General features: G+C 40.2%; 3 protein-coding genes across 13 annotated transcripts in view; 2 read left to right on the forward strand and 1 right to left on the reverse strand.

Annotated features, from left to right (window-relative positions):
• LOC127624969 (gastrula zinc finger protein XlCGF26.1-like) overlaps positions 1-22,685 on the forward strand; it is a 70,812-nt gene extending 48,127 nt beyond the window's left edge. The window contains exons 1-4 of one of the 4 annotated variants that reach the window (XR_007968236.1): positions 4,771-4,832; positions 6,465-6,714; positions 15,295-21,494; positions 21,619-22,685. Coding sequence is in view for 3 of the 4 variants with exons in the window: in XM_052099964.1 (XP_051955924.1) it covers positions 6,465-6,714; positions 15,295-16,841 (1,797 nt within the window). In the remaining variant the exon portion in view is untranslated. Of the gene's footprint in view, positions 1-4,770; positions 4,833-6,464; positions 6,715-15,294 lie in introns of those variants that run through there. The other 3 variants (XM_052099963.1, XM_052099964.1, XM_052099965.1) reach the window with 3 other exon arrangements.
• Positions 1-27,155, reverse strand: part of LOC127624957 (zinc finger protein 501-like) — a 256,003-nt gene that overhangs the window by 144,949 nt on the left and 83,899 nt on the right. The gene's annotated exons all lie outside the window — the stretch shown is intronic.
• LOC127624998 (zinc finger protein 501-like) overlaps positions 1-27,155 on the forward strand; it is a 91,059-nt gene that overhangs the window by 48,096 nt on the left and 15,808 nt on the right. The window contains exon 1 of one of the 2 annotated variants that reach the window (XM_052100024.1): positions 4,802-4,832. The exons of the other annotated variant lie outside the window; for it this stretch is intronic. The gene's annotated coding sequence lies outside the window, so the exon portion shown is untranslated. Of the gene's footprint in view, positions 1-4,801; positions 4,833-27,155 lie in introns of those variants that run through there. 2 annotated transcript variants of the gene reach the window in all.

Below are 27,155 nucleotides of genomic sequence, written 5' to 3' on the forward strand. Positions count from 1 at the left end.
TGCCTAAGTTGTAAAATTGTGCCCTATAACTTTTGCCCTTGTATCTACAATATCAATACAACTCCCTGGGGGCTTTTAGACCAAGTAAAGGAGCTTTTTTACCACAGGTCTGGGGTAAAAGGCTCCCTTGCCACTTTTTTAAATTAATTTTATTTTAAACAACCTTCTGTTGTTATTTTAACACAAATTATGTTGCTCCATCAATATTCAATACAAATTAATTTATTTCTTGAATTTTGAGACTATAGGTGTACTTGTAGCCCCATTGCACACTATTATAAACAATATTGTTGCATTTGGTTACATTATATTTTGTGTTCTCTCAGACCAGATTAACTTTATAAATATACTGTGTAGCATCCATCCCTCCCAAACTTTTGGCTTCCAGCTGGAGAGGAGGCTTTTCAAACAGACAGATGCATAAGTGAGATGAAATGATGCACAGGGAAGTAAGTTATAGCACAGAGTAACTAGGAGAGTATGTGTGGCAATGATAAAAGATTGTCTTTTTTGTTCAACAGAAGAGATAATCTCATGCAGGTTTGGAACAAAATGAAGGTAAATGATGACAGAATTTTCATTTTGGGATGAACTATTCTTTTAAATGTTGTTGTTTCTCAGTGATGTCTGAATGTGTGCTGCTTTATTAGATAAAGATTCCAAATTATGGAAACATTTAGTAAATATCAGTGGAAATGGAAGACTGGTCACTTCATATTTTCCTGTATAATGCAACAAAATGTATTTGTAAGTAGAACAGCAGCAGCGGACTGTAGCACAATGATGTAGTGGATTTCATCTACTATGTCTGTCACGATCCCGTGTTGTCTGCCCCGTGTTTTCTGTTTCACTCTTCACTGATCACGCTCCATGTCACGTTTTCCTTGTTGTCCGCCCGTGTTTCACTCTCTGTGTATAAACTACATTTCCCATGTTTCCGGCCCTCATCACCACTGTCACAGCGTTATTGTCCGCACCTGTTTGTGATTTCGTTATTACGGTGTCTGTCTATTTAACCCGCTTGTTTTCCCTTTCCTTGGTCGATTGTTGAATGTTGTATGCATCGTTCATGTTCCTGACTTTTTCATCGTTCGAGGTTCCCTTGCCCTTTGTACATGTTTGTTTCGTTGTTGCCTTTGCCCTCCGTGATTGTTTTACCCCTTGGATGTTTCTTCGTGTTTTGGTTTTGTTTTCCCATTGTGGATGTTTCATTTGTTCCCGTGTTTGTCTAGTTATTGTTCTTTCTATTTTTATTTAATAAAACCGCATTTGGATCCAAACTACCCATCTGCCTTCTCCTGCATTCTCCACGTTCAGTAACAATGTCACAGACATCTATTACGTGGTGGATTAAATTAATGTTTTAATGGATTTTAAATGTTCGAGCCATGATATACTGGATGTTTTTAATGCAAACATTTTATTCAGCGTTTAAATAAAAAGTGAGAGAGTGCAATATTTCCTTAATGTATGTTAATAGTATGCTCATTGATAATTTTTGAGCTTCCTGGATTTCAGTCTTCTAAAGAATATGAGACGTTGTTGACTGTTTGAAGTGAATTTGTTTGTTATGGATAACTATTATTACTCTGAGGAGGAAGGAGACAAAGAAGGATTGTGAGGTTTAAGTAGAGAAACATTGAAGGTAGGTGTAATACTGTAGTGTGAGAGTGACTGCATTTATCTGTTTGGTGATGGCGAAGGGACCAATGTATTGTTGTTGGTATGGAGGTGGGGAGGAGTGCTCCCCACTCTTTTGGCACTGGACTGCGCTCTGTAGGTGGACGCGAGCAGTGTCCCAGACACTCTTACTCTCTTCAAACCAGTAGTTAACTGTTGGAACCTCAGATGGCTCACCTAACCATAGAAACAAGGGAGGTTGAAAGCAGAGCACGCATTGAAAGGGAGTTAGCCCTGTAGCAGAATGTCGGAGGGAGATCTTTGCGTACTCTGCCCAAGGAAGAAAGTGGTTCCAGCTGTGCTGGTGGCTATGGCAGTATGTCCTCAGGAAGCATCTGATCTCTTGGATCATGTGTTCTTCACACAAGGAGGGAGTAGAATGCCATCCAGACCCGAGAAATGAATTGAGGACCTCTGTCAAAAACTATGTATTCCAGGAGGCCAATAGTGCTTCCATGGCGTCTAGAGCTGTAGGTATGCCCTTCAGAGGTACCAATCAACAGGCTTTAGAAAAATAATTGACTGCCACCAGAATACAGGTGTAACCATTGGAGGGTGGTAAATCGGTTATGATGTCCACTCCTAGCTGTGACCAGGGATGATGGGGTATTGTCAGTGGAAGGGGTTTGCCAGCTGGAAGGTGATGAAGAGACTTCGACATGGCACACTCAGGAAAGGCTTGGACAAAGCGTTGGACTTCCTGGGACATATGAGGCCACCAATAGCGATTGCTGAGGAGCGAGAGGGTCTGATTGATGCTGGGGTGACCAGCGCGAGGTAAGCAAGGAGACGTGGGTACTTAGGTGCATCCCTCTGGATGGAGCCGGTTTGGTGGAGGTAGCTTCAGCAATTTGTTCATCCAGGGTCCCCTGGATGGGGCTAATGATGAGAAATGGAGGAAGGATGGGTTCTCGAATGGTGGTAGTAGCGTCACGAGAATGTAGCTGGGAAAGGGTATCCGCCTTGATGTTTTTGGACCCTGGATGATAGGTGATGGTAAAATTAAAGTGTGTGAAGAATAAGGACCATCTGGCCTGACAAGGGTTCAGCCGTCATACCTCCTGGGAGGTATTCGAGGTTGCGGAAGATGATAATTACTTGGAATGGATGACGGGAACACTCCAGCCAGTGGTGCCACTCCTCCAGGGCCAGTTTGATGGCGAGAAGATCTTGGTTGCCAATGTCAAAATTCTGCTCCGCCGGGGATGGTTGTCTGGAAAAAAAAGGCACATGGGTGAAGCTTGGCAGGATTTCCCTGCTGCTGAGAAAGGATGGCTTTGACGCCGGTGGTGGAGGCGTCCACTTCGACTACGAAAGGTCAATCATGGTCAGGATGTTGGAGCACTGGAGCTGTTGTAAAAGATTCTGAGTTGCTGGAAGTATTGAAAGGCTTGAGGGGATCATTAAGGATTAAGTTATAAACGTCTGAATATGTACTACATCAGGGTCCTCTCCTTTAAGAGAAAAAAATTGTGTCTCTCATGTAGTAAATCTCATTACTTTCCGGTTTTGACCCACACAAGCTATCTAGTGCTTCCAAAGCTGCTTTAGCCCCATCGAATAAAAAAAGTATTCTGTGGTGTTTTTCCCTTTTTTAGATGCCATTTTTGGACAAAAAAATTAAAAGCTCACTCCAGAGAAAAGCACACAGTTCTGGACCTAGGAAGGAGCTGTAAGCAAGCCAACAGGGTGAGCAAAAAACAGTCCAGATGGGCATAGAAAACAACAGGTCCGGAAGCAGGCAAGAACAGACAACCAATCAACAGGCTTTTGGAAAATCGATCGACTGCCTCCAAAACAGAAGTATAACCATTGGACAGTGGTAAATAGGTTATGGTGTCCACTCAGAAATCCAACCAGCTGGAGAAGATGTAACAGTAGCCCGCTGGTATATGATGTGCAGTGTGTGTAAACCTCACTCCTCTGGCCTCAAGAGGGGCACTAGCGACTGATGCTAGAGGCTGTAACCTTTAGCCCCCTCGTTAGTTTAGTTTACTTTTGAACAGTAAGTGAACTAACAAAACAAACTACATCAGATGATAATGAGCTTCTTTTACAGCCATTAAAACACCAAAGAGATTAAAACATGCACAAAAAATACACATAAAAATAAAGTCAATGTTTGGATATAGCAATATTGTGGCACAGTGGCTCCACTGTTATGAGGTCATCAGTATTACAGTTCTATAATATAAATGGACAATAACTATATTATAAATTGGACATATTGACTGTGGAATGTTGTTTTGATGACATCACAATCAGATCAGTTTGTGACCTTCCCACTTCAAAACTGGTTCCGGCGACGGTGGCTGATTGTCTCAGAAGCGGAGGCAACTGAGGTTCATCACCTGGATTGAGGCGTGTAATTGTGCCACCATGAGGAATTAAAGAGCAATGGGAATTGGGCATGTCAAATTGGGGAGAAAATGGGATCAAATTGTATATTGAATCACTTGTTGTCTTATTTTTTATTGAGATTATCATCTTTGTTTTATTATTAAATAACTGCTATAACTCTATTTTGCTGTAAAGGTATTGGAAACGTTAATCCTGCCCCTTTAAGAGTTAGCTTAATTTGATATGTTCAACTGGCAGTCATTTATTTCCAGGGGTTTCAGTACAGCGTAAAAATGCTACATGATAGTGTAGGCATTCTCCTAATTTGCAGAGGTCACCGATCATGCACACTAAAAGTGTATGAGGATAACCCACAGCACTAACGGTTGAAATGTTTTATTATTTGCCGCTAATGGAAACGATAAAGATATTGAAACTGAATATGTCAAATTAGATTAATTAAAAATCACGCTAAAATATCACATTAGCGCCATTTAAGTCATCTGAATACTTAAAGATCTGTGGTTACAGGGGTTTCGAGTGATATACCTGTCCACACTGAATTACATGTGCATGAAATACTGCTGTAAATCTATTTAGCTGTAAAAGTAAAGGTATTGGAAATGTTAGTCCTGCCACTTTAAGAGTTAGTTTCCTTCGTGATGTTCAACTCCTCTCTCAGTCGCTTTTCAACTATTTCGACGCATCAACACTCCAGTCCAGCAGGAGGCGGAAATTCACCAGAAGTTGCAGAAAACACAAGAAGAAGAAGAAGACCTGAGATCCACAACACCGTTTGAGCGCTAAAATCGGTACGTGTTTTGTGTGTTTTACAGATTTAGATTTTTCTGTGCATGTTGTTTTTATCTCTTTGGTGTTTTAATGACTTTAAAAGAAGCTCATTATCGTCTGATGTAGTTTGTTTTGTTACTGGTCACATGCAAGAGGTGAGAAAAACAACAAAACAGTTGAGAACCAGTAGATTATTTACAATTTCTGTCTGTCTGTGGCTAAACTCAAGCACTTTTAATTAAGATTCTCGTGTTGGCAGATATACATTTTCATTTTGATATGAATTTAATCTGCCCGTTTGATCCTATTATTAAATAAAGTCCGCTGGAAATGTCAGAGGTTTTTGCTCTTTAATGTGTTTTAATAACAGCATCATTCTTTCCTAACAGTGAGGAGCAATCTCACTGTAACAATAACCCGAAACTGTCATTTAAACATACTTGTGTTAAAGATTATTACCTGTAAAATTGTGTCTAATTAACTCATATATTCACAAAATCACCTGAACATTTGAACATGTACATTTTTATTTATTTTAAGAGGCTTTATTATGTTTGTGGTGATTATATCTTTCCTTTAGTGTGTAATATTGCTCTTTGTGCATGTAAAAGGTCAGTAAAGTTACAAAAGGGAGTTATTCTCTCCCACAGACAACACTGCTCAAGAACTACAAGAAACAGGCTGTTTGTAGTCCAGCCATTTCTTCTGTAAAGTATCTACGTCACTATGTAACACATTTGCATAATTCACGCCCTCAAACAAATGTAGTTATAACCGTTGGGTTAGTGTTGTCCCCATGTCGAGAAGATGCTGTTTTCTTCGCTGTAAAAGCAAAACCTCTTTTTTTGGACTTCCAAAGGCAGACCAATGGAAGAATCAGTGGTTAATATTTATTTAATTGATTATAAATTATTTAGCACTATTCCTCAGCAGCACAACCACAACCAATGCTGGATTTTTAAGTCAGTTACCCCTGAAACAAGGTGCAATTCCCACTTTTTTGGGACAATCTGGCACTTCAGGATAACAACCTGTAAGTATGCTTGATTATTTGTGGATTTATCTGCTATCGGGAGTTAAAATGAGGAGTTTTGTGTTGTAGCAACGGTGTACACCCAGTGCACAGCTGTAGGCCTCTGCTAACCTGATAGCTAATGTTATTGTGTTGAAATAGTTTTGCTATTCATGGTAGTCCATGGCTAACTTGATCACTAACTGTGAGTAAGCCTCTGTTCGTCGTTCATATCTCGGGTGAAAAAGGTTTGGCTACACCCATTCCAGCTAAAGATGACTGATTTAGATGCACTTCATGTCTTTTACTTGAATCTTTGTCAGGTCACAATATCGACAGTGTACTTGTAAGAAAGCTACAAAAGTAAAACTGTAGTTGTGGGTGACCAATCAGAACAGACTGGGGTTTTCAGAAAGGGGGGCTTTAAAGAGACAGGAGGTAAATCAGAGCGTTTCAGCCAAAGAAATGTACAGTGTGAGAAAAATTATGTCTTTTTGAACATTAAAGCATGTAAACTTGTTCTAGTAGACCCCCAAAATAAATTGAATTTGTTTAACAGGCCTGTCCGTGTGTATAATCATATATATATATAATCTTTTAGAATGTCAGTCCATTATAATGATGATGTTTTTGTGTTCAGATGTTCATCATGAGAGAGCAGGTGGATTTGATTCATGCTGGAGAACAGCAGATGTTGCAGACACCAGTGAAGACTGAAGTGAAGCAGGAGATAAAAGAAGAAAACACAGCAGAGGAACAACAGAGTGATGAAGGTGATGATGAAAAGCAGATGCTGCAGACACCAGTGAAGATTGAAGTGAAGCAGGAGATAAAAGAAGAAAACCCAACAGAAGAACAACAGGGAGATGAAGATGATTTTATTTCATCAGGTATGTTTTTGAGAGGTTGGGTAAAATGTCTGCACTGTTTTTCTTCAGTTTAATTCAGAAGTTTAAATACACCTTAGCAAATACATTTTTCACAATTCCAGACATTTAATCGGGGAAAACATTCCCTGTCTTAGGTCAGTTACGATCATTACTTTTATTTTAAGAATGTGAAATGTCAGAATAATAGTAGAGAGAATTTTTTATTTTAGCTTTTATTTGTTTCATCACATTCCCAGTGGGTCAGAAGTTTACAGACACATTGTTAGTATTTGGTAGAATTGCCAATAAATTGTTTAACGACATGGAAACCTAAGCCCGCGGACGGGCCCTTAAATGTACAAAATAAAAGTATGCGATAAACAAAACTGCTGTGTGTTACATTGGTACACATGCCACATATCTTTGGAAAGCTACATTTCTTGATTTTCTATTGATATAAACCATTTTAAGATACAATCACAACAGCAGGTACAATCTATATCTTTGTCAGACCACCAACATATAAACAACCAATAACAAAATTTAGGCAACTCACCTATGAAGCTTCATAGTAGTCCACTGAGCCATAACTTCCCGACAAAAACGGTGTTGTTTCATTTTCAAATGTCCAAATGATCAAATCAAGTAAAATGTTTAGTCCAAATCACATTATTACATCAATAAATATCCACAGACTCTTGTTGCATCATTTCGAAGCACCTGGCAGCTGTGCCTAATCTTTCACATATAATCGGTACTAACTTCAGTTCAGATGTAAACATTTCCTATATCCGGTATCAAAATGGAAGCACGCACTCTGACCTTTCGATTGACACCTCATTTGACCCAATAGAAGCTTCCATGTCCTATCCAAAGCCTTCAATACCCAACCACAGTCTGTGTCGAATGTAAGGGCATACCCACTTTCCTTTGTTTACTGATCAAACCAATTACATCGAAGAGTGGAAATGACTGACGCATCGTATAGCCAATGAAATTCTGAAAACAGTGATATGCGGCTTTAGTGGATTAATTAGAGCACGATTCTGTTATGCGTGTGCGCAAACTATAATCTCCTTTACCCACTGTTTTGCGCCTCCGTGCGTAAAGCCATTGGAGAGTTGTTTTGGAACTGTTTACACATTTGGCGATTTAAATATGGTGAAACGGACCGAAAACAGGATTTTCACCTCAGGATGTGATATAAGAAGGCATTCATTGTGAAAATTCTGAGTTTGGAGATGAAATTTCTGAAAACAATACGGATGATTTGGAGGCAGAGGAAATATGGAGAGATGAGACATTGCTCTGGACAAGTAAGTGTTTTCTTGTGTTTTATAACATATATTACTGTATATTCCGCATAAATAAGCTTTAGTTTGAATAATGAATACACATTTTGTAATAACCCTTTGTCGTGTGTTTCCTCAGTGAGTGTTTGAACCGTTTGTGCGTGTTTTTAGTTCATTGTTTGTTTCAGATCTATTGACATGCTATATAGATGTTTTGTATATTTACTGTAAATATATATTTATATATATATATAAATGGACACGAAAAATATATATATATATATATATATATATATATATATAAATAAATCAATAAATATAAGTTGAAAATAAGAATATATGTTGTGTTTGAGAGTCTCTTTGTTACAATGCGGGGAGGTGGGGAGGGGTAGGCCCATCTATTTGTTACAATGCTGAATTGATGGGGGGAGGTGTAGGCCCATCTCTTTGTTCCATAGTACATTGGCAAAGTATACAGTATTTACAGTAAATATACATACAATAATACATATTTACACACTCGAAAAGAAAAACTATAACTATATATATATATATATATAGAATACAGAAAAGATGGAAAAGTTGTGTCTAGCTTTCTAAATTACATTTATTTATTCTCCCCCACTCAGCAAGCGGCCACATAAAGTGGAGCAGCAGGACAGCACCTCATCAAGAGAGGAGGGCTTTCAGAGAGACCCTTGCTGACAGAGTTGGGGTCTCAATCCACAGCCAGACCCGTATCTCCTGCTCCACCGAAGAGCACATCACAGGCCGTTGCACATCACCAAATCTTGCACCGCTGGTCGTCTGAAGTGCAGGCAGTGTCATGCAAAGACACCAGTGAAGTACTCTTCCTGTGTTGTGCCTATGTGCTTTGTACACAAATGTGACTGCTACAATGACTGGCATGTTGCTAGAAACATGTAAAATTTTATAATGGTTTGTAAATACTTTGTGTAAAAATTCATGTAAATAGTTTGTTGTGTATTTTTTATATAAACAAATTGTCCACCATAGCACTAGTTTTGACTCTTTTATATGCACAACATTTAGTTTCAAGAAGGGAAAAGGCACTCTAATGTGTTTATGCATCAGTTACTCTGTGTCAGCAAAACTAATAGTGGATCTGGATATGGAATATGATAGCTCTAAGTGTCATCTTTCATTAGAGAAATTATGACTGTACGTTGCAGCGTTCAAAAGTAGTAGCCTTTTTGTCCTAGGTTACCAAAGGGTCCTTTTGGAGTATCCAAAAGGCACTTTTGTAAAACGCCTGGGTGTACCCTTAGAAAAACATGTGTAAAATATTCATTTTTTATGGTATTGTTATAACATTTGAACTTGGACTAGGTAAGGATTCATGCTGTGATCCCATTGTGTTATCAAGCTAATAGCTACAAGTTATAGTCATCTGCAGGCATCTGTATGCAAAAAAAATTTCAGGTGAGAAAAAAAACTTCTATTTCATTGTGTTCAAACTTCTATTACTCAGAATCAGTAGCACTTACAGTAATTCTGACTGCTGGGGAAAAAACTTCAGAGTGTCCCCTTTCAAATTTGACCAAAACCATGCATGTACTCCAAACGGTTCAAGAACAGCTTTAAATTTACTTTGGGTATGCCTTGATTAGGCGTTTTAGGCTAATTTTACAGGATTGGGAAGAGGTTAACTTGGGTCAAACGATTTGGGTAGCCTTCCACAAGCTTCTCACAATAAGTTGCTGGAATTTTGGCCCATTCCTCCAGGCAGAATTGGTGTAACTGAGTCAGGTTTGTAGTTCTCCTTGCTTGCACACGCTTTGTCTGTTCTGCCCACAAACTTCCTATTGGATTGAGGTCAGGGCTTTGTGATTGCAACACCAATACCTTGACGTTGTTGTCCTTAAGCCATTTAACCACAACTTTGGAAGTATGCTTTAACTTTTGGCTGATCTCTTGAGGTATCGCTTCAATATATCCACACAATTTTCCAAAGATGCCATCTATTAAAATGTGTACCTGACTTGACAAGTGTTAGGAATAATTTTGGAATATCGTGGTGGTCCCAAAATTCCCTGGTCCCTCTAATTTATGTCTCATGTCCGGTCAGGTTACAGCCGTGAGTCTGTGCCTCTGAAGACTTCCGGAAGGGAGGAGAAAAAAACAACAACACACAAAGTGTCTATTCAATCTGCTCCAAGTTTATTAAAGCAAGCATAATATTTATACCTTTCATAGAACAAAGAACAACCAATAGAAAAGTGTCAGCAAGGTTCACATGGTCAAGGACAAGAGAGTTTTTGATAGGCAGGTGATGATGAAAAATACAAGCAAAACGCTGAATATGGCCATTAAGTAATTTTCAATTTTATAAGTGAATGTCCAAAAACCTGAAAAGAAATCAACATCCCCATCGGCGCAGTCTTGTGACCTCTTTACTATTTCAGAAATATTTTTTAGCTGTTGGGGGCACTATGACTTCCCACATGTGGTGTTACTTCTCAGGACCTAGGGCTCCTGCGTTATGCTAGCCACTGATGCTGCGTGTTCAGCTCCTCCAGTGGGGTCGCACTCAGCAGTTACCTGTTGGTCCCTCCTCTGGTGCTGGCTTAACTCGGGACACGTGGATCCACTGTGGCTGGAGGTCAGTCAGGACTGCTGTTTGGGTCACGGCTATGACCGGAGATGGGGAAGGTCTACCCATTAGTATTTCAAATGGGGACATTTTAGTTACACTTGATAGTGTCATCCTGAGTTCAGTAATAACGGCAGGAAGCACATCTACCCAAGTCCTACCTGTTTCCATACATGCTTTATTCAACATTTCTTTTAATGTATGGTTCGTTCATTCCGCCACACCCGCTGACTGGGGGTGGTATGGAATGTTAAAAATGCCAATTAATGTTGAGCTCCTTTGCTAGGAGCTGTGTCACCTTTGACTCAAATGGTGTACCATTGTCACTGTCTATCACTGTTGGTATACCAAATTGAGGAATTATTTCCTTTGCCAATACTTTTACCACCGTTTTAGCATTTTCCCTAGCACATTGGAACGCTTCTGTCCATTTTGAAAATCTGTCTACTATTACAAGGATTACAGATTTCTGCATGCTGGCATGTGAGTGAAATCAATTTGTAGACGTTGAAACGGTGCCTCAGGATGTGGTAAGCTTTCATGTGATGGTGGTTTCGAGCGCATGTCAAACATGAGTCTAATTTTTTGTGCACAGTTGCTCTGACGACGTGTATGCAGTAATTTTGATTGATGGACTTTCTGTTTTGACACATGAGAAGGCCATGATAATGTCTGCATAGGATCACTATAGCGGTTTTTGGCAAGGCCAGCCGGCCTTGCTTGTGTCTCAGAAGTTCGTCCGGACTGTCCTGAACTTCCTGGTCTGACCAGTGAGCGAGGTCTGTGTCTGTGGGATTCGCTTGTAACACCTCTATGTCTAGATATTGAATTAGCATGCTGGCCATAAGTTGCACTTCTCCCTCCTCTGTTCTGTATGGGCTATTTATTACCTCTTTCGCTGCCCATTTCGCCACCTTGTCGGCTAATCTGTTTCCTTTAGCCTCCCCTGTTTCCTTTAGCCTCCCCTGTCTGCCCCGGAGTGTGACCTACCACCTGCTGTTTTGAAATTTACAATTGATATTTCTCACAACAAGTCATTTCATAATTACACATGCAATATGACATCATATGGATAGAATAGGCTTCGTGGAAATTTTACATTAAAAAAACCAATGTGGTTAAATCGAGAAAAACTAAATGTAAAATAAATATACATTTTCACAAACTACATGGATTATACAGTTAAGTGCAGAAGTTTGCACTCCCCATTTGTTTTATAAGTTTTCATATCCCTTTCAGAATGTATACAAAATTACAGTTAAAATACACTCACCTAAAGGATTATTAGGAACACCTGTTCAATTTCTCATTAATGCAATTATCTAATCAACCAATCACATGGCAGTTGCTTCAATGCATTTAGGGGTGTGGTCCTGGTCAAGACAATCTCCTGAACTCCAAACTGAATGTCAGAATGGGAAAGAAAGGTGATTTAAGCAATTTTGAGCGTGGCTTGGTTGTTGGTGCCAGACGGGCCGGTCTGAGTGTTTCACAATCTGCTCAGTTACTGGGATTTTCACGCACAACCATTTCTAGGGTTTACAAAGAATGGTTTGAAAAGGGAAAAACATCCAGTATGCGGCAGTCTTGTGGGCGAAAATGCCTTGTTGATGCTAGAGGTCAGAGGAGAATGGGCCGACTGATTCAAGCTGATAGAAGAGCAACTTTGACTGAAATAACCACTCGTTACAACCGAGGTATGCAGCAAAGCATTTGTGAAGCCACAACACGCACAACCTTGAGGCGGATGGGCTACAACAGCAGAAGACCTCACCGGGTACCACTCATCTCCACTACAAATAGGAAAAAGAGGCTACAATTTGCAAGAGCTCACCAAAATTGGACAGTTGAAGACTGAAAAAATATTGCCTGGTCTGATGAGTCTCGATTTCTGTTGAGACATTCAGATGGTAGAGTCAGAATTTGGCGTAAACAGAATGAGAACATGGATCCATCATGCCTTGTTACCACTGTGCAGGCTGGTGGTGGTGGTGTAATGGTGTGGAGGATGTTTTCTTGGAACACTTTAGGCCCCTTAGTGCCAATTGGGCATCGTTTAAATGCCACGGCCTACCTGAGCATTGTTTCTGACCATGTCCATCCCTTTATGGCCACCATGTACCCATCCTCTGATGGCTACTTCCAGCAGGATAATGCACCATGTCACAAAGCTCGAATCATTTCAAATTGGTTTCTTGAACATGACAATGAGTTCACTGTACTAAAATGGCCCCCACAGTCACCAGATCTCAACCCAATAGAGCATCTTTGGGATGTGGTGGAACGGGAGCTTCGTGCCCTGGATGTGCATCCCACAAATCTCCATCAACTGCAAGATGCTATCCTATCAATATGGGCCAACATTTCTAAAGAATGCTTTCAGCACCTTGTTGAATCAATGCCACGTAGAATTAAGGCAGTTCTGAAGGCGAAAGGGGGTCAAACACAGTATTAGTATGGTGTTCCTAATAATCCTTTTGGTGAGTGTATATATGTATGTAGTTTATGTAATTTACTCTTATTTTCACAAATCATCCTGTTCAGAAGTTTTCATCTCTTTGGTTCTTCTTGTGTTGCCTTCTTGAGCATCAGTAATTGTTTGCACTTTTAGTAATGGTTGAGTTTGAGTCCCTCAATTCTGCCAAGTGTCAAAAGCTAGATCTCATCATATAGCTACTGAAGAACTCAAATGTAAATATAAATAAATTGATCAATTGTCACACATTATACATACATTTCTGCATATACATGGTGAAATGATTTATTTTTCACATATCCCAGCTTAGCTGGGGTCAGAGTGCAGGGTCAGCCATGATACGGTGCCCCTGGAGCAGATAGGTTCAAGGGCCCACCAGTGGTGTTGGGGCTTGAACCCCTGACCTTCTGGTCAGTAACCCAGAGCCTTAACAGCTGAGCCACCACTGCCCTAAATGTGCAGAAGATGCTGTGAAACCAAATGATTGTACAGTAGTTGTGGGGGTTTTTCTTAAGAAAGTGGACATCTTCACTGCTCAGGATAAAGCAGGGACTCTTCTGCACAGGATCATGTGTGTAAATTCAGTTACTTCTTTATCTTGTGGAATGTATGCGAGTATCTGGTATGTCAATTAGCTTATTCAGGGCAGTGCTAAATAAAAACAAATGACCCCTAATATTTTTGGGGGTGTTTTCAGACCTTTAGCTCATTTGGTTTGTTCTGAAACAGGAGCTAAAATTGTCACGTGGCAGCGGGGGCGTGGTTAAGCGCCCGTCTGGGAGAGTAAAGCGGTAAGGGCGCTTACACCTGAGCTAAATTATGTCTAACACCTGTGTCTAATTGCAGTAAGCATGGGGAGAGCGGCATAAATAGCAGCAGCCACAGAGCCTCTGGAGAGAGTGTCTACACCCGGAGACTCCTATATTAGAGAAAGTGTGTTGTACATTTGAAAGTGTGTTTATTAAAAGGTCTTACCTTGAGCAAGAAGCTGTTCCAACGTGTTGTCCTTTGGGAAACCTTCTACATCACAATATTGCATTTTCTTCTTGGTTCGGTTCACTTTCACAAAGCAACATTTCAAAACGGGCCAAAACTGTGTCATTAAAAGTAACACGTAAGCAAACTGTCCACTTAATGGTCACAATGGGATTTATCGCATCCATTGATATACCGGTTAAAATGTTATACCTGTAAAAATGTTGTCAACTGTAACACATTTTCAAGTGTTGTTTATTTCAAGCTCATGCAAAATGTCACTGCATTGCATTGTGCAGAATGCACGTTCCAGTCAGAGGAAATACACTTTATCCTATTTAAATGTGATTTAAAATTTGTAGCACGGTTATTTTTATCCTTCAGAGTTGCTGACGTCAGCCAACCTGTGTCCTGCCGCTATCTGAGAGAAGCGATCGCACTAAAATTACCTCAGGAATCATAAAACATTTCCTATTTAAAAAAAAATAACAAATCTAGGCTATTTACAGGATTTTACGATGAATTACTGTGAGGTGCTAACCTACAAATGTCTTCTCCAATGATCCATAAGTTATGTTCATGGTTTTTATGGGAGTATTGTTTGGTTCTTCGGTCTGTAGGATCGGATTGCATTCTCAACATAAGTGAACCACGCAAGTTTGTTTGCTTTCGGTCCGAGACCACCTCATTCGGTCGATCTCGGACCGATTGTTTTGGTGTAGATCCGAGTGTGATTGCCGTGTTCATATATGCCTAAACGAACCGAACCAAGAGAGAAAACACACCAGGTTCCTGTAGTAGAGGAATATAGCTGATAAAATGTGTCTGATCAGAAGGTAAAAGTTATTTCCACATTCTGCTGGTTGGGAGCAGAGGTATTCAAGCCTTAATATACTTTTTAATATGAGTTAAAAAGTAACAGAAATCTATTGAAAGTTGCATTTTTAAACTTAGAAGTGTTGCTAAAAATATGACTCTACATGTGCTCCCTAGACATTTACATTTAGAGAACATATTTGCATATTGTGTTCTTCAATTTTTTCCTACAATTTCTGTATTTGGTTTATTAAACCTGAAGGAACCCTGTATGAATATAAACCTTTTGCACAGCAAAAATCACAAATATATACTGGACATTTGTTGTGTTCTGCAATTAAATTTGGGTTACATTTTTCTTTATTAAATAATTATTTAAATGTGTCCCTATTGAATTGATTTTTGTCAACTTATTGTGTTTATTGTAGAGCTGATGGAAGTGAGAGAAGAATGTGAAGAGCTGAAGGAAGTGGAGGAAGAACAACAACATTGTTTCATAACTGGAGAAAAATATTTAAGTGGCTCAAAGACAGAAGACAATTTCTCACCTAAAAATCCTCGAAAAACAGCCAAGAAATCTTTCACCTGCTCTCAGTGTGGAACATGTTTCACATGTAAAAGCAAACTTAGTAATCACATGAGAGTTCATACTGGAGAGACACCTTACACGTGCCATCAGTGTGGAAAAAGTTTTGCATATGCAACCAATCTCAGGAGTCATCTCTTTTATCACTCTGGAGAAAAGCCATTTGAATGTGATAAGTGTGGTAAATCATTTGTTCTGGCACAGTACCTAAAACGACATCTGAAAACTCACACAAATGAGAAGCGTTACAAGTGTTCTTTTTGTGGAAAGAGTTTTACACGCCTGTTCTATTTGAAACAGCACCAAAAAATACATACCGGTGTAGCAGCTCATGTGTGCTTTGAATGTGGGAAGACCTTTACTACAGCCGGCAACTTGAAACTGCACCAAAGGATTCATACCGGAGAAAAACCCTACAAGTGCTCACACTGTGGAAAGAGTTTCACTCGGTTAGTAAACCTGAAAACACACGAGAAAATTCATACTGGAGAGAAACCTTACAAGTGCTCACACTGTGGAAAGAGTTTCACTCGGTCACAAGACCTGAAAACACATGAGAGAATTCATACAGGAGAAAAACCATACAAGTGCTCACACTGTGAAAAGAGTTTCACTCAGTCAGTAAATCTGAAAACACATGAGAGAATTCATACAGGAGAGAAACCATACAAGTGCTCAGACTGTGAAAAGAGTTTCACTCGGTCAGAAATACTGAAAAAACACAATATAATTCATACTGGAGAGAAACCATACAAGTGCTCACACTGTGAAAAGAGTTTCACTCAGTCAGAAATACTGAAAAAACACAATATAATTCATACAGGAGAGAAACCATACAAGTGCTCATATTGTGGAAAGAGTTTCACTCGGTCAGAACACCTGAAAACACACAAGAGAATTCATTCTGGAGAGAAACCATACAAGTGCTCATATTGTGGAAAGAGTTTCACTCGGTCAGAAAACCTGAAAACACACGAAAGAATTCATACAGGAGAAAAACCATTCAAGTGCTCACACTGTGGAAAAAGTTTCACTCGGTCACAAACCCTGAAAACACACAAGAGAATTCATACTGGAGAGAAACCATACAAGTGCTCACACTGTGAAAAGAGTTTCAATCAGTCAGTAAACCTGAAAACACATGCGAAAACTCACACTGGAGAAAAAACGTACATGTGCTCACACTGTGGAAAGAGTTTCACTCTGTCGCAAACCCTGAAAACACACGAGAGAATTCATACCGGAGAGAAACCATTCAATTGCTCACACTGTGAAAAAAGTTTCACTCAGTCAGAAATCCTGAAAACACATGAGAGACACCATACCACTCAGGTCCTGAAATTCAATTCTGAAAATGGAGAGGGAATGGGTAGGGAATTCCCCCCTTAACTCTTTCCCCGCCAGCGTTTTTAAAAAAAAGTTGCCAGCCACCGCCAGGGTTTTTGATGATTGTCGCTAAAGTTTAATGGCCCGCAGAATATTTTCTTCCATGAATATATGAAGATGCTTTATATCAAAATAAAGATCTGAGCCTCTGCTTTTAGGCAAAAAAAAACGATTTTATTTTATCTTCATTTGTTCTTTTTTTATTGCCACTTGAACAGAGATAGCTTTTGTCAAAAAAAAACATTTCGAAAAAGGCATTTTTATCAAACAAGTGCTTTAGTATTAGTATGGTGTTCCACTTCACGTTTGAGACGATCGCAGTCTGTTTCTTTGATCAAAGAGTTGCGTACTCTTTCAAAACATGCGTGCGGGTCTTCCTTACCGTATACCACCTAAAACACGGATACCCGGAAAATTCCGTGTTTGGCGGGGAAAGAGTTAAGGCCTCAATATACTTACGAAATTAATGAACGAACGGGAGTGCTGCTAAACCACCTTACTGCCATTTGGTCTACGTCATTGGTAGGTGTGACAAGGAGCTCCAGCTACCTTGAGGCTGATGGGTAATTTTTATGTTGTTCAGTGAATCAAAATCAGTCAACATGCACACATTGATGTGCAGAGTTATTAGCAAGCTGGTGCAAATGTACCTACATCTGTACGACCGTTCACTTTGAGACATTTTCCAAGACCAAGTCACTTTTCTCAATTCCTGTGTCATTCAGAGAACCAGGGTCCGAAATCAACTTTTCCATAAAGGAGCAATATTTGATTTCCTTCCTGATTTTTTTACCTTTACAAGGGCAATTTTTTCGATTCTAACCTTATAAAATGGCCGTGCCATACTTTTATGTTATCATTTAAACAATTATTTCAATCTGAAAAGTTTCAATAATTACAAAATTGCATGATCTGTACATTGCGTATGTTGTTACTGAAACTTTTTCTCATTCACATGTTTCCAAATATTTTGGCTAATAAATTAACAGCTTACAAAATTAAAGCACCGACATAGAGGAGGAGGTGACTCCATTTCTTCATCTTTTTTAACAACTCTTTTATTAAGAATGTTCAAAGTGGGCTCACATTGACTGATTCAATCACAATGGAGATTCATTTGTTTATAGAATACTTGAGATGTGATTGAAATAAACAAGAATTTATACTCCCTTTTCTGAAGTGTTATCTTAATCATGCTGTCTCAAAAGTACAATGCATCCATAAAGTATTCACAGCGCTTCACTTTTTCCACATTTTGTTATGTTGCAGCCTTATTCCAAAATGGATTAAAATTATTATTTTCCTCAAAATTCTACAAACAATACCCCATAATGACAACGTGAAAGAAGAATTCACAGCTTTTGCCATGACACTCAAAATTGAGCTCAGGTGCATCCTGTTTCCACTGATCATCATGGAGATGTTTCTACAAATTGATTGGACGTGATTTGGAAAGGCACACACCTGTCTATATAAGGTCCCACAGTTAACAGTGCATGTCAGAGCACAAACCAAACCAAGTCCAAGGAATGGTCTGTAGACCTCCGAGATAGGATTGTATCAAGGCACAGATCTAGGGAAGGGTACAGAAACATTTATGCTGCATTGAAGGTCTCAATGAGCACAGTGGCCTCAATCATCCATAAATGGAAGAAGTTTGGAACCACCAGGACTCTTCCTAGAGCTGGCCGCCCTGTCAAACTGAGCGATCGGGGGAGAAGGGTCTTAGTCAGGGAGGTGACTAAGCTCCAGCGTTTCTCTGTGGAGAGAGGAGAACCTTCCAGAAGATCAACCTTCTCTGCAGCACTCCACCAATGTATGGTAGAGTGGCCAGATGGAAGCCACTCAGTAAAAGGCACATGACAGCCCGTCTGGAGTTTGCCAAAAGGCACCTTAAGGACTCTCAGACCATGAGAAACAAAATTTGAACTCTTTGGCCTTAATGGCAAGTGTCATGTCTGGAGGAAACGAGGCACCACTCCACCTGTCCAATACCATCCCTACAGTGAAGCATGGTGGTGGCAGCATCATGATGTGGGGATGTTTTTCAGCTGCAGGAACTGGGAGACTAGTCAGGATCGAGGGAAAGATGAATGCAGCAATGTACAGCGACATCCTTGATGAAAACCTGCTCTAGAGTGCTCTGGACCTCAGACTGGAGGGAAGGTTCATCTTCCAACAGGACAACGACCCTAAGCACACAGCCAAGATAACAAAGGAGTGGCTACGGTACAACTCTGTGAATGTACTTGAGTGGCCCAGCCAGAGCCCAAACTTGAACCTGATTGAACATCTCTGGAGAGATCTGAAAATGGCTGTGCACAGATGCTCCGCATCCAACCTGATGGAGCTTGATAGGTCCTGCAAAGAAGAATGGGAGAAACTGCCCAAAAATAGGTGTGCCAAGCTTGTAGCATCATACTCGAAAAGACTTGAGGCTGTAATTTGTGCCAAAGGTGCTTCAACATAGTATTGAGCAAAGGCTGTGAATACTTATGTACATGTGATTTTCTTTTTCTCATTTTTTATATTTGTAATAAATTTGCAAAGATTTCAAACAAACTTCATTCACGAGAATATGGCGGCAAATGCGGCCGGAGAGAAGCCGCTTAATGGTGTCTGCCCGTTTACCACGTGTCTCCTCTTGAACAATAATTAGGGGACAAAGTTTAGCTTTATCACCAAGTTATCCACTAGCCAAATGTTTGTGAGGGGTTGTGTGTGTGTGTGTGTGCGGTTAGTGTGAGAAAGTAAAGTGATCCACCGAAGCCGGTTTCGTGATCGTGGGAGAGAAGGCAGATGTTAGTTTAGTTCACACAGAGACGCGGTGAACGAATCGTAACCCGTCCCGCAGTCTCTAAAGCAGTGGTTCTCAACCTTTTTTGAACAAACACCCCACTGACCTCTTCATGATCCTCTTAACGCCCAAAAAAAAAAAAAAAAAAACACTTCAGAAATACTATTACAGCCAAACAATTGCAACACTGATACCTGAAGCCTGAGTTTTTGGTAAAAAAAAAAAAACTGAAACAGAAGTTTCTTATTGTATTTAAATGTAAAAGCCTCAAGTTGAGTAATATTGTGTTTGGAAAAAAATGCAAAAACACATGGATTGTTTGAAAGGTATTGCAAATGTATTTAGAAATTCAAACAAATTCAGGCTCACACACAAATTTTTTTAAGATGAACCAATCACGTGAACAATAATGTAAATAACCTAAATGGCCAATGAAAAATCAGCGTCGTTCGTGCACTCAATTAGGCAATATATACTAGGCTTCAAATTTGAATAGCCTACAAACGGTCATTTGATTTCAAATGACGAACAAAGATGACAACAGCTCGGCCACCTGAACTGAACCGAAGAAAAAACGACGTCAAAAACAGCCACTTTTTTTAAATTAATTACGGTCATTAGTGTGAGCCCTGAGCACTAATTATGCGCCTAATTATGTATTCCGCGTTATGTACAGAAAAAGCCGGTGAAAGCGCGCCTCTATTTTGCGCTGAAAATTCTCCGCCTCTTAAAAGCGTGTGTAACTTAGGAAGCGGCTCTCCTGGCATATCCTCCTGGTGAAGTGGCAGCAGTAATCCGAGCAAGACGAAGACATGGGCTAAGGAGAAGAGCTAAAAAGATTTTTGCGCAGGCCGCCTGTTGAGTACCTCTGAGTAACGCCCCCCATTTGTGCCTGAGCGCCCCCCTCTCTGCTGCCTCGTTCACACCGCCCCCTCAACACTGTCCAAACGCCCCCTAGGGCAAAACAAAGTACCTCGCGAGGGAAACACTTAACGTAAATGCGCGTAACTAACGTAAATCAAGCAGGCTAGTATGCAGCATAAGCCACGAAGTGTTGGCGAAATAAAAAATTAATGGACAGATTTTTTTTTTCCAGAAAACTTCTTGCACAAAATAAATTCAAGCACTTTCAAGGACCTGTATCTATGTATGTTTATTTTCAAGAACTTTCCAGGGCCTTGAATTTTATTTTTCAGATTCACAAACTTTCAAGGACCCGTGGGAACCCTGCTATTATTACATTAGCTAACTACCAACTAACCAGATAAAATTAACAAATTGACAAGCACTTACTGGGCAGAATGGCTCTTCAAATGGCGGACGAAATTGGAGGTTGTCGTCTGGCTGTCCGCGATCTTAACGTCGCATGTCTTGCAAAGCGCTGTTCGTCTTTTGCCATCTTGATAATAATTTTTGAAGCCGAAAGCGATGACCCTCGGTAACGTTACCCCTCCGGCTGACATGTTGATGTGTTATCTGATCTAATGGCGCTTTTCCATTACCAGTACCAGCTCGCCTCGGCTTGCCTCGCCTCGGCTTGCCTCAACTCGGCTCGCTTTTCGCTCTGTTTTCCATTGCAGACAGTACCGCCAAAAATAGTACCCGGTCGTCATAGCGACGCCGCAGGAAACTGCCGTGACGTAATCTTATGCGCGACACACATATCCGCTACCCACACACACAGGACAATGGAGGAAATCGAGTGTATGCTGTTTCTCACAGCAAGAAGACAAACGTTGTTTCATGAGAGGCTGAGGGCAGCAAAACGAAACACTGCTGAAAAAAACAGGAGAGTTTGGGAATTACTACAGAGTTCAGACTACGAGACGAATCCGGTTGTTCAAAGCCGACGCAAGAGGGTAAGTTATGCTAACATAGCTAACGTTTGCATATGTGTAAATACTATACTATATGCAAAGTATTTAATCAACTTTATAGCTACCAGTATTACGTACTAAAATGTGCATGGTTTATGTGTTTCAGATCCGTTTAGCTTTGCAAAGTCGCCACGGCAGACCGTCTGTTTGGGCTTTCAACCGAGCTACCGAGTGGTGGGATGTTATTGTTCCTGGTTTCACAAACGCGCAGTGGGTTCAGAACTTCAGAATGTCGGAAGAAACATTCATATATTTGTACAACAAACTGCGTCCAGTGATGGAGAGACAAGACACAAGCTTCCGCAAGTGTGTTCCTCTAAAGAAGAGAGTGGCCATCGCACTATGGAAGCTTGCAACCGGTTCAGAGTACAGAACTATCGGCCATCTTTTCGGAGTAAGCATAACAACTGTTTGCCGGTGTGTTCAAGAGTTCACTGCTGCTGCAGAAACGTTGTTGGTTCCCGAACAAATCCGTTACCCAGACCAGGAGAAGTTTGAAGAAATGGCTGCCTACATTGAGAACAGATGGGGGCTCCCGCAGTGTGTTGGTGCTATTGATGGATCACACATACCCATTTTGGCACCACAGGAGTACCACTGTGACTATTTCAACCGTAAAGGCTGGCACTCCATCGTCCTTCAAGGTGTTGTAGATGGAAAAGGACTGTTCTGGAACGTGTTTGCAGGACTGCCTGGCAGCTTGCATGATGCTCGTGTTTTAAGACTGTCCACATTGTGGGAGTTGGCCAGCCGTGGCAACCACTTTCCAACTTACACCAGGAATATTGGTGGGGTGAATGTTGGCTGCTACATCCTGGGAGATTCTGCCTATCCCCTGCAGAACTGGCTCCTAAAGCCATTCACTGACACTGGACGGCTGACAGTAGAACAGCAGATCTACAACAAGAAAATATGTCGAGCACGGGTAGTGGTTGAAAACGCTTTTGGTAGACTGAAGGGAAGGTGGCGTTGCCTCATGAAAAGAAATGACTGTGATGTTACAATTGTGAAATCTATGATTCTTACTTGCTGTGCTTTGCATAACCTTTGTGAGAGTCACGGAGAGGACTATGACAATGACTGGGATGCACCTGCAGCAGCAGAGCCTGTGGTGCCAGTGGCACAGGGTGTTGAGGAGGAGGGCAGAGATGTACGAGAGGGTCTGATGCGTTATTTTAATTGCTAGATAAATACATTATCATTAAATATGTTGTCTCTGCTGTTTTTCATTAAAGGTTGTCACAGTATACAATCTGAAAATACTTGTTCAAACCCTTGTAAAAAAGCAAACCATCCAAAAAAAACACTGTTTGTAATAAGTTTCAAAAAGGTTTTATTTAAACACGCATACAAATAGAAAAAAAATATAATATTAATATAAATTCACACATCCAACTATATACATATGTTACATGTAGTGCAAACATTAAATTAAAATAAACAAAGGGGGTTCAGTCCAGGGGTGGTGGAACAGCATCCCGCCGGTTCAGTGCCTGGACAAGCTGGCTCAGGGTTCCCAGAAAGGCCTGGTTGAAGGACGACATTTGCAGCAATCTCCTCTCTCCTTAAAGCCGCTTCGAGTTCTCAGGCATGTGCTGCATCATCGAGTGTGTGCCCGGTTCAACTCCAGCTGCTCGACATCCGATGTCTGCATCTCCCTCAGGACAGTCAGATGCTCCTGTTCCCTCTTTCGTTTCCTCCGTCCTGGCCAAAAAATAATTACAATGAATGAGTTATAAAGAAAAACGGACCAGTCACGTTTCATTCAAAGGTTGTATGTGTTTTAAATTGTTCACATGTATTATCATTACAGCTGCTACACAAAAAAAGACAAGCCCACAACTTACTATTACTTATATAGTATATGTAACGACTTAACATCTGAGCCCAACTATTTTAGTAAATGTCAACATTAAAATACTATGTGTACAGTATAGGTGTACACTGTGTATGTCTGGAAAGCTATAAAAATACTGAACAGGTATATTAATGAATCCTGTATTCCCATAACTGGGAATGCTTCCTGTTGTTATGCAAGTAAGTTTACGTTATTGAGTTATTGATACGATTAATGATATATTAATAAGTGTGTATGGATTCACAGACAACAGGCTAGAAGGGTTTACTTTTTCTCAATTATACTAACCGGTTGCGGTGTCGACGCTTACTGATCTTGTTGGTGTCGATGGTGCCGCTGGTTCTGGTGCCAACGTGGCATCAGTGGGTGTCACTGAACCATTCTCCCTCGTCGAAAATGAATCTTAGATAGAAAGATCATACAAAAGTCAACACAATACGAAAATAGCAATGGCAGAGTTAGCAGCTAGCTAGAGGTAGCAGCAATTGTTATCTGCGACACAAGTTTACAGTCTTCGTTGTTATAAGTGAGCTTCAGCTTTTCAAAAGCCAGCCTACAGAAAACATAACTCTCGAGCTGAGTGCTCTACAGAATTAATGTAATGTAAACTTAAAACACTTACCATCCTCCATCAGCGACTCCAACAAACTGGTGGCCGAGTCAAGTCCACCCTCCCCCGTTGCTCACCGGTCTATGGCCGTAGATACCGTCCATCTGTTCATACCACTTCCAGCTTTTTCGGTTTGAACCACTGCGGCCGTTGTGGTCCTTTACAGCTCTGTAGTCACTTTTCAGTTTTTTAACTTTTCCCTACATTGCTGGAAAGTCCTGTTGTAGCCATGTGTGGACAGCAGTTCGAAGATTTCTCGATAAACTTTTTCGTTCCTCGTTGCCCCATCAAGCTCTCGCTGGATCCTTTCTTCGGCAACCAAACAAAGAAAAGTCTGCACCTCCTCGTTTGACCACGGCGTATTCTTCCGAGTTGCCATAATAATAGTTTTGTAGGCTATATCTGTGTTTACTTTTTAAACTATTTAAAAATGGCGGGGTTATTCTGGCTACTCCGTCTGGCGCGCGCAATGATGACGCAGTGAATAGTGACGATTCTCTCTGACCAATCAGCAGTCGGCATTGTTTTTACGTCACATTTTAGTATCGCCTCAGCCTGCTCAGAACCTCGCCGGAGGTGGTACGAAAAAAAGTACCCGAAAGCAGGTACAGGTACAACTTTTACACAGTGGAAAACCAAACAAAGTCGAGTTGAGTTGAGCCGAGGCGAACTGGTACTGTGTAGTGGAAAAGCGCCAAAAGTGGACGTGGTGTGCGTAAGGTACGAGGGCATGGCTGATGATAGCCTATAGTGTCGTGATCCAGTCATGACAAAACTATACTCAGCCTGCGCTCCAGCTGGATCAACTTTTTTTTTTTTTTATAATTTATATATTTTATATTCAAACTGAAAACATGATGTGATTAACACTCAAGTCATTCAAGTCTTCGTGTCTCAAGTCAAGTCCCGAGTCTTTAACTTCCAAGTCCGAGTCAAGTCTCAAGTATTTTATTTTTTGTCAAGTCAAGTCACAAGTCATAAAAATAGCGACTCGAGTCGACTCCAGTCCAAGTCACCAAGTCACAAGTCCCCATGTCTGAAGAAAGATATTATGGATTCTCGATTTGTGATGTGGTTGCGAGCTATAACGCACATATGTGCTCTTTTTATGCATTTATTAGAGGTTGAATTCAAATCAAATACTAAATACTACAATTAAACACACAAACAGCAAGAATAATTACATCTGGTATTAATGCACAAAACTCTATTGAGCACTTCTCTAGCATACATACAGTAGTTACATTTTCAAAATTAATTTTGAAAGTGTTTGTTTTCCAGTAACAGTTAGATGGTAGCAATGTCCTACTAACTTCACATTACTAATTTAGCCAATTCAAATAAAAATACCATAAAAAAATAACTGTCATGATAAGCTATTTCAAATTAGCAAACGTTACTAGCATCGATCGTCGAACTAACTGCTAACTTATGCATAATGCAACATAGATAAACAGATACATCACATTCATTACCTCTATCTTTATCCCGTTTTTCTTCCTCTTCTCTTCTTTTTTTTTCTTCCCTGGGCACCAGAGGGCTTCGGTCTTTTTGACATAATGATAATTTATCTGTGAATTCGGCCATCCGTCACAATATCAAACAGGTAATGGATGTCTTTAAGTGCAGCAGGGCGGGGGGGAGATTGATACGTCACTCGGACCGGGGTGGATCGGGAAAGCAATGTAGTTATGTTTTTTGGGATGATCGCTTTTTTATATATATATATATATTTTTAATCTGTAGTATTAAAGTTGTATTGTTAAAAAAAAAAAAAAAAAACTCCTTTGGACGCTCAGGCGCCCCAAGGGGTGGGCAGCGCCCCTAGAATTTGCCTATTCCGCCTATGCCACGGGCCGGCCCTGCTGCCATCCATGGGTTCAATACCCATGTCAAAAGTGTTTTGAGGGTCTAAATTTGGCTGAAGAAGAAACATGACCTCACACCATCAACTAACAAATAGGTTTTGATTAACTTTGGAAATGTTGGGTTATAGTTAATGAAATCTGAGGAAGAATATTTAGACCTGCTTAAGTCTGTATCTTTGATCAACCCACATAAGAGAACAATAGCAATCTAAGGTAGAAATGTCTTTTTACAAAATAAATGTAGTCTAAAACTGAAAGAGCATTATGTCTGTTTTTCCTTTTGTATTATTATTATTATTATTATCCTTCCATTCAATGATGGGACAATTAGACTTTTCTTGTCCTGCACACATGCATTTGTACACATGAGCCATATGCTTGTGCGGATAATAATAAGAAAAGATGAATAAACTGATTTGATAATATTCATGATTTTGAACCCTGACACACATCTGTAAACAAATAAACACTGTCAGGATTTATGCAAAGGCAAGTTCAGCAACACTTCACATTATCTTTTTATGATCACTGCAGTATTGAGAATAAAATGCACATTTTCCTGTGTATTTTCTTTGAAGGTTCGGTTTTCATCATCGATTTTTCTTTTGTGATAAAGGTTGTGCATATGAGATGACATCACTTCTTTAACAGCTTTGACATTTTATGACAAGTTTAGTTTTTACTGCACCCAGCAGCTAAACTATTTGCCTAAATACAGTACATTTGATTGAATAAGAAAAGATAAAATGCGCTCACCCAAAAGTTGCTGGTTTATGTTTTGGAGGAGAGTGTAAATGAACTATTGCCAGAAAAGCTTAAACATGCGCGCTCCTCCAGAACTGGACCACGGACTGCCGATGCTGGTGCACGTGTTGAGTGTTGTTAAACAATCAGCTGCAGAAAGCGCTCCGATGTTTACCGCCACCATTTTATCAAAATCATTCGGAAGGTCAGATGAAAGTGATTGGCTGGCGTCGTCTAATCTCTAACTTACATTAAATAAAGACATTACATTGTGCTGGGAGAGTCTGAGAAGTGGCGGTGCACAAGTGCAACCAAATGTTATTTTTAAGTTGAACAACAGCAAGACTGATTAATCAGATGTTGGTATTTCAAACACTCCAGTCCAGCAGGAGGTGGAAATTCACCGGAAGTTGTTTCATACACCGACAGAAAACACAAGAAGAAGAAGAGCCAAAAGTTTGATTGCTCAGTTCAGCACGTGTTCAATGTGTTTGACATTATTTGTGATATTTGTATTTAGTTTGACATTTATTTTTCTGTGAATGTTGTTTTTTTCATCTCTT

Source organism: Xyrauchen texanus, chromosome 31 (assembly GCF_025860055.1).
Source record: "Xyrauchen texanus isolate HMW12.3.18 chromosome 31, RBS_HiC_50CHRs, whole genome shotgun sequence".
NCBI lineage: Eukaryota > Metazoa > Chordata > Actinopteri > Cypriniformes > Catostomidae > Xyrauchen > Xyrauchen texanus.